Here is an 8,377-nt window from a genome sequence, read left to right on the forward strand (position 1 = left end):
GCAAGTTTTGCCCACTTTTCAGATAACTCCCAGTATAAAGGTGCATGTTTCTGGAGTTTGAGTTCAGGGTCAGTGTTTTCTCACTACAATTCATTATAATCCAAATGTGGCAAGACATAATTTTCTGATGAATGAATAATGAAATGACTAGTTTTTCAAAAATTGGATGTTTATGCTTATATAATTTGAAAATTAATCAAATAAGTAACTATAATAAGGAACTCATTACCTATCTGGATAACCAGCTGGATTTCCAATCAATTATGACTTTTCACCTTTTTCCTCTTTTAAAGCATGGAACACAAAATTCTAGAGGCATTTTGTTAGATAACAAAAGTGCTTACCTACTAGCTATTCAGAGAACAGGCTCCTGATAGAAAAACTACCACATACTTTAAACCTCCAAAAAGCCTTTAGAGCCCACACATGCATGACATTAACAGATACAACACAGGATACATAAAAAGCAGAACCTACATTCCAATAACTTCACAAGGTCTCCAGGATCAACTGTATTAGCAAATTCCTGAAAAAGAAATTAATAAATAATAAAAATGGCACAGTCAAAATATTTAGATGGACCACTGGGGAAACAGAAGATAAAAAACCCCAAATCAATACTCTTCCTTGCCAAGATGGTTCTCAAGAGTCCTATCCCTCCTGGATAAAGAAAGAATACTGCAATTATCATTTGGAACATAATCAAATTCATTGAAAGTCAGCAATTGTTGTTATATGCTTTCTAGCCATTAAGAGTTACCTCTCCATAGTTAAATTATGAGGTATTGTGAAGAGTTAAAGACGTAGTGGTAAGTACTGTTTAAGCAAATTTCAAGAGAAAAAGATAAATTGCTGAAAGTAGTACAATTCTGATGGATGAATAATATATTCTTTAATTTATTGGTAATGCTTTAAGCTTAATTTTCATGGAAGTGACTATTCATGTACAGACTCCAGTTTTTTTTTTTTTTTAATCTGAATCCCATGTGAATAGATGGCAAGGAATAGGGGAGGATGTTGCAGTGGATATTCACCAGGTAATAGATTTCCCCTTAATTCTGCATAAAAGTCTCAGCACAGCGGTGTAAATCACACTGCTATTCAAGGTACTAAACATTAAAATCCACAAAGTACTGGTGCTCCACAAGGATCTAGACCTAATCAATAGCTATTTGTAAGAAGACAGATATTATTCTGTGTTTTCTTGTTCACCTTCTTTTGTAAGGAGATGGTGTCTTGGAGGTTCCCTAAATTACACTGAAAACAATATTCAGTACATTTCCCTGAAGTAGTCTGTGGTCTGCCTGCCTTTAAAGAATGATGGTCTTTCTTACTCTTCAGTAGCCAGTGAAATTATCACTGTTTGTTTCTTACCCTCTTCACCAGAGCATCACTGATGTTTACTCAGCCTGATTTTCAAAGTGCTGGGGGATGCTTAAAGGAAAAGAACTAGAAAGGGCAAAGTATTATTATTCATAGGTAGTCGAGAAGCCAGATCATATCTGTGAGATACTGTGTTCCATTACCCCTGTGGCACTAACAATGAAGCTAGTAGGGACTCAAATATGTGATAAACAACTATAAATTATAGGGTCAGAGTACCAGTCTGGGAATTCTGGTGACAAACCATGAAAAAAGTATCTCAAAGGGAGTAAGATGTCACCAAAAAGGCTTGAGCTGCTATTCTATCCTTCTACTAAATTGACTCTCCTACACTATATGGTCTTTGTTCTTCACCTTGCCATAATTTTTAGAACAGCAACATGCAGTTCCTTCCAAACTAGCGAAATAGATGCTGAGAAAGAGAAGTTCACAAAAGGAACAAACACCTGAAAAGTCTCATCATACATTATAATCTTTAGTATGCATGTGGATAACACAGGCACACTCTCCTTTGTGCTGAAGGGAAGCAGGAGTTAAGATACTGTGCCATCCTCAGTGTGATTACTTGTGCTCATGGGTTTTGCAGATGGTTTTTGTGGAATTTGGGATGGGGTTTATTTGGGCTGTATTAGCTCTTGACATGTCTTACCTTTTCAAATACTAGTTTTTCTTGAAAGAAGAGTGGAAACACTGCAGGGACACATTGAGTTTTTTTATACTGCCCAAGTACAAAAACACTGAGATAAAGCTCCTCTTTGTCTTTCAGCAGCACTCCAGGACAAGTTATCTGTAAGAGTAACACACTCATTAAACAAACTGAACTTTAGATAAAGAAGTAATGGCTGTTCTCAAGATAAAAATGAAACAGGACTGAAATGGTTGATTTCTGAGAGTCAGATTATAACACACTAGAATGAAAAAATTTCTTCTCTGAAGCAATTCTATTTGTACAGAATGATCAGGAAAAATAGTCACCATTTTAAAATAACCAGGACCAAATTCATCTTGCTTAAGTAAACACGCTCCATTGTCTTCAACCAAAACTGAAATCCATCACCAGGTTAATACAGTTAAAGGCATGCATTGACTATGGAAGAGAAAATCATCTTCTATATGAAGAGTCAAGTAGAATGAAGTCTACGTGATGCCAACAAAAAAACCCATCCAACCTTTAGCCTAACTACAGAATGAAGCTGGTAAAAGTACATGCTTAGATATCCATACTCTGTCCAGCCACCAGAAAGGGTAAGTTTATGTGCAAATGTTATATTAACTTTTGTTCTAGTATGTAAATGAGAAAAGGCAATTGTTCCAGTACTAGCAGACACAGGATTTCTCTGGGAAGTTTGGCCATCTTGGAGGGTACTCAAGGCAGGAAGTCTTCTCATTATCTTCCAGATACTGCCACTAGTCTCTCAACTTTGAACAATTCTTATTCTTTAAGGAAGAAGCTGGTGTGCTTCTAAAGCACTGATGCACATCAGACATTCTTTCTTATGTTCTAATTGCAAGGATGTGCACAACTCATTGCAAAACTATTTGCTATTTTCTCCAAGCAGCGTGGTTTTATTCCATTACCCAGCCCAGAGAATTGAAACCTTTCACTTCAGGTCTCCTGTTCACTTTTTATCTCAGTACTATAAATATGAGGTTGCCTCTTCCAACATAAGGTTGCTGGAGAAAGTGTTCAGACTTTCAATTGTCAGGTAGGAAGACAAAGGAGGAGAATGACAGGAATTAAAATAAGTGGTTTGGTTACAGTCTCCTACTCCCAAATGAACGTTTTACTTGAGAAATTCTAACTGGATTTAAAAGAAAACTATATGAACAGCAGAAAAACAGCCTCAGGTGAAAGAAATAATAGAAAACAATATGTGATAAATTACTATAGATACAGTAGAAGCCAAAAAAGTTGGGTTTCTACTCATAAATATCCAAGGAGGAAAAAAGAGGGTTTCCTCTCCGTGCAAATGAAGGCTTCAAATCCGCAAGAAAAGTGCCAGAATAATAGATAACCCAATTGAAACAGCCTGTCAAGCATTAAACAGCTTGTATGACACTCATGCAGTTGCAAGTGTGAATAGGAGTGAGAGAGACAGATTTCATTCATACAAGGCAAGATGCCCCCAAACTACATACTACAAGCCATATTAGCTTCAGTTCTCACTTTTCTCCTCCACGTTTTTGTAGAATTTACAATCATTTTTTAGTGGAGCTTTGTGCCTTTCACCTGAGAGAAGGCAACCAATATCTGCCAATCTGTTGAGGTGAAAAGTGAGAGATTTGAACAACAGGTGCCATTTTCTCCTTGCTACCCTGTAAAAGAAAACACATTCTTACAAATAAGCATGTAGGCCCAGACAGCACACATGGAAACCTGGAGATAAACAGCACAGTTCATTGCCTGGGCTGGAACACCACCAAATCTGCACGTCCATGTAACTTTAAGCCAGCTCCAAATATGAGTGACACGTGTATCTCTGTGGTTTGTGACACCTATCCTGTCATATGCGATGCACGGAGCAGCATAACTCCTGGGAGACAAACTGAAGCTCTTATCTGACTGCAAACTGCTCAGGCAGGATGAGGGACTATTTTAAAGACTGTAATAGTATTATCTGTGGATCAGCTAAGGAAGAGGGATATCAGTGCTGCAATTAACTGACCTTACAAACAACCTGGAGGACTATGAGAACTGTCCAGGACAGCATCACCCTGGACTTGTCTGCTGAAAGTTCCCAAGACGATGGAAAATGTGTACCAGCCCTATTGCTGGGACATCACAAACAGCCATGAAGAACTCACTGAATTAATCTCATGGAAAGGAACAGAATTTTATTGATCCATAACCCTCTATGTCATTTATTACACGTGGTCCTAAAACTGTAGCTGTACATGTGACCAATGAATTAAGCAGGCCTGGAAAAATCCCTTTAATTGCCCATTACCATCAAAAAAGAAGAGTTCTCTGTGAAGGGCAATGGACAGTATTGGCTTCTGCTGAGTGCAAGCTTCCAGACACAACAACATTTTGGACTCAAGAACTGCAAAAATAATCTTCTCAATGTGAAGAGATCCCATTTTAGTCTCTTTATCTGGCAGTAATTCACAATTCTATTAATTTATCTTTGTGCTTAAAGATTTACCTACCTTCACTGCCACATTTGCGAATTCTCCATGTAGCCATGACACAAAGAATAATGTGAATTTCTTTCTGTTGCTACATGAACAATCTGAATGCCAGCAGCAGAGGTAGACACTAAAGTTAGTCTCAAAGCCACAAATAACAATGAAATCTCATTCTGAGCAATGATGAATTATTCAATTTCAATTAATGTCAGGATAAATAAAAAAAAACCAAAACAAAACCCTTAGTCTTTAAGTAAGGCTTTCCATTTTAGAAGAGCAGCCTCTCAGAAAAGAAGAAAATTACCAGTGAGATAAACCAAATTTGGTGGACTCAGATCAGAGGTGGTCTTGGAATTTCATTAAGTCAAAAGGAGCACAACCCAGTCTGTATCCTAAAGCAAGGGAAAAACAGAGGACAGAACCTCTGACACAAGTGGATAGGTTTTAAAGAACACTGAGGAATATGCAGGGCACTGTAAAAGAACAGGACAATTTGGACATGAGAAATTTGGACAAGACTTAGGCCACAAATAAAGGGAAAATTGAGGAAATGAGTGGCTGTAGTATAAACTGACCAAAATGTGAAAACAAACAAATCTATGTCCCAAACACAACGGAATATTTTGCCTTGGTTTTAATGATACTTAACACAGGAGCAAAACAACAACTTAAAGAATTAAATGATGAAAACAGAAGTCACCCAGTATGTACTAGGCCCAGCCCAGAAGCCACAGTGACGCTGAATCATATTCAGCCCAGGCTGTGAAAGAAGGTTATTTTATTTCCTGGATCTATACGTAACTGAAACCTACGTAATGAAAACAGGGGTGGTATCATCTGCTGAAAAATAATAAACTCAAGGCTCTTATGAGGCAGAAAGATTATAACCCCATCAACCAGAATATTTAAATCTGCAAAAGTAAAATATAAAGACATGGAGGAAAACAGAACTATAAAAAAGCCCAACAGCACATGTTCCATAAAAATAGATTAATGAAGAAAAACCCTACATTTTCTTGAGGGTCTATTTTCTGGATAAAGGATATCATGTAGTGCCACATGAGAAATTATATACTTATGATGCAAAAGATAGGAATTAGTATCAAAGGTGGTACAGAATTGGCCAAAGGACAGCATCAATAATGTGCAAAAACTGAGAGGCATCAAGTTGAGGTTACTATTAAAAATGTTCCTCCCTATGTACTGGGATTCATGTCTTTTAACATTTTTAATGACCCTGACTAATATTAAGGCATACACAATGAATCCTGAACTTTTTTTCCCTACTGCACCTAAGGCAACAGCAAGCCCCCATCTGGAATGCAGAGTTCAATTCTGATCCTGATCAATGCAAATTCAAAGTGGAAGAGTAGTTCCCATCCCTAAGATGGTCTCAAGACTGGTGAGCCCATCCCACAAAATACTACCAAAAGAACCAGGTCTATGTAGCTATTGGGAAATGAAAGAATTGCTGCCCAAAGAATACACTGAGAGCAACCATGGAAGACTAAAAATTATTTAAGTGAAAGGCCAGTGTTGACATTTGTGTAAGAGTAGTCACCTTCCACCCTTATTTGTAGCCTTGAGAGCAGAATGAATAACAAACACCCCACAACTGAAGAAACCTAACCCTGGCAAAACATCTCCCCTGCACTCTCTCCTGGCATACAAATGGTTCACAGCAGTAGGAACAGAAAAGGAAAGCACATCTGGTCCTTTCCAGGAGCCAAGCAGACCTTGGCATTATGGAGACAAGCACCAGCTGTTGAGACAGCAGAGCAAGACCCCAAAAGTGACACCCTCGATATCCACGAGTGGAAACCCCAGCTCAGCGTCAGAGCAGCCCTTCAAGTTTGGGAACAAAAGGCAGCTAAGCAACCAGGACCCCTGGTCAGGTTCCCAGTGTACACTTCCTGGGTCTGCACTTGAACTTTGTGGATGGCACATTGGGTTTTCCTCTCTCAGCAGCAATTATTCTGGCAGCACTTGTCCCAGGAGGAAGCCAAACCTCTGGATTACAGTGACCAGGGCGCACAAAGCCCAGGGTAACCGTGTACCACACTTCTTAAAAGTTACCAGAATGAGAGCTTCTTACTTTTTACTCCCAACCTGGATATAAGCAGAAAACTTTGCGAAGTGCAGAAGGCCCAGTCTTAACATGATTAATGCAAAAGACCCTCCACTTTCACACCTACCGACCTCACCCCCTCGCTTTAACACCCAGAGCTGCCCCCTGCCACACCCTGCCCCTCGCAGGGCTGCACTTCAAAGCACAACCGCTCCTTCCCGGGATTTCTTTTGCTCCGTCTTTTTTTTTTATCAAGAGTGCTTTTCCCACACCGCCCAGCTTTCCCAAGAACGAGTGTCTCTTAAAAAGCCCCAACTTTTCCGTAAGAAAATGAGAGCTGTGGAGGGGCGCGGCTGCTGCCAGCACCAGGAGGGGCACAGGGGCCGGCTGCCGGGGGATGCACTCGCAGAAGGGCTGCCGTGCCCCCAGGCAGCTCGGCCCCCGCTCGCCAGCCCGGCCCGGAACAGCCTCCCTTAAGATTCCGCCGGGGCCGGCAGAGACGGGCAGAGGCCGGGACAGGAAAGCGGGGCGAGAAGCGGAGCCGGAAGAGCAAAGCGCGGCTTGTGCTCCCGCCGAGCCCGGCCCGGGCACTCACCGAGCGCAGCTCCAGCTGCAGGACACAGCGCAGCGCTTTCCGCGGCATGGGCGGGCGGGCGGCGGGGCCCGCCGGGCCCGGGGCCGCTGGGGCTCGGCCGACGCCGTTGTCACGGCAACCGGGGCGCGTCCGGCCCGCGGGCACCGCTCCGCCCTCCCCGGGGGCGGCCTCGCCTCCTCCCCGCACCTCCCTCCCGCCCGCACCGCCCCTCGGCGCCGCCATCGCTTCCACCATCCCATACGCGGCGAGGAGAGTCGGTACACACTCTGCCCGCAGTGCCGGGCTCTGTCCTGTCCCCGTCCCCTTCCCATCCCATCCCAGCGGTGTAGCCCCTCGGTAGCTCTCCGCAGGGCCTCCTGCCTTCACAAAATCACGGAGTCAATTTGTTTGGAAAAGGCCTCTTAGAGATCACCGACTCCAGCCTGTGACTGAGCACCACCACGTAAACCAGACCATGGCACTCTGTGCCACGTCCAGTCTTTCCTTAAACAACTCCAGGGACGGTGATTCCACCACCTCCCTGGGCAGCCCATTCCTATGTTTAATGACCTCTTCTGTGAAGAGATTTCTCGAATGTCCAATCCAGACCTCCCCTTGCGCAGTTTAAGAATATATCTTCTCATCCTGTCGGTAATCCTGTCCCTCTTCCCTGCTAATCCCTCAGCCTCCTCAGCTGTTCCCTCCTGCCCCATTCCTTCCTCTCGCTGGCTCATGCTGGCACTGTCCGCATGGACTGTGGTGCTGATGGAGAGCTGCTGGGCTGTTTCAGAAGCGATCAATAATAGATAAAATATAATTTCCAGCTTCTCTGGCTTCTGAAAGGCCAGACAGCGGCAGTGATGGGTGCTGTGTTGTGTGATGGAGAGCTGATGTGGAAGTTGAAGCGTCCAGCATGGGGCAGGGCACCAGACAGGTCACAGACAAGGACAGCGATGCCGTGGCGCATCCAGGAGGAGTGTGAAGGTCGGGATGTGTCAGATTCATCCATCTTCTTGGGCTTCCTGCAGAAACGAGCCAAGAGAGCCTTCCTATCAGCAAAGGGGTCACAGCCAAGTTTTGTACAGCTCTAGGGCTGAAAGGCTAAAAAGCATTGAATTGCCATGTTACCATGTTTTCTTTCTTTCTTCCTTTCCTTTTTTTTTTTTTTTTTTTCTTTTAACACAATTCACCTGCATCCTGTTGTAGGCATCTGGGCCCTTTTG

The 8,377-nt window shown here is 42.7% G+C and overlaps 1 protein-coding gene across 1 annotated transcript in view; it reads right to left on the bottom strand.

The window, feature by feature from the left end:
- Positions 1–2,191, bottom strand: part of SPATA6 (spermatogenesis associated 6) — a 38,199-nt gene extending 36,008 nt beyond the window's left edge. The window contains exons 1-2 of the mRNA XM_050307299.1: positions 2,033–2,191; positions 478–526 (exon numbers count right to left, since the gene is read on the bottom strand). Of these exons, the coding sequence (XP_050163256.1) occupies positions 478–526; positions 2,033–2,191 (208 nt within the window). The remainder of the gene's footprint in view (positions 1–477; positions 527–2,032) is intronic.
- Positions 2,192–8,377: the final 6,186 nt, after the last annotated feature.

Source organism: Myiozetetes cayanensis, unplaced genomic scaffold, assembly GCF_022539395.1.
Source record: "Myiozetetes cayanensis isolate MyiCay16 unplaced genomic scaffold, myiCay2020 scf12, whole genome shotgun sequence".
Taxonomy (NCBI): Eukaryota; Metazoa; Chordata; class Aves; order Passeriformes; family Tyrannidae; genus Myiozetetes; species Myiozetetes cayanensis.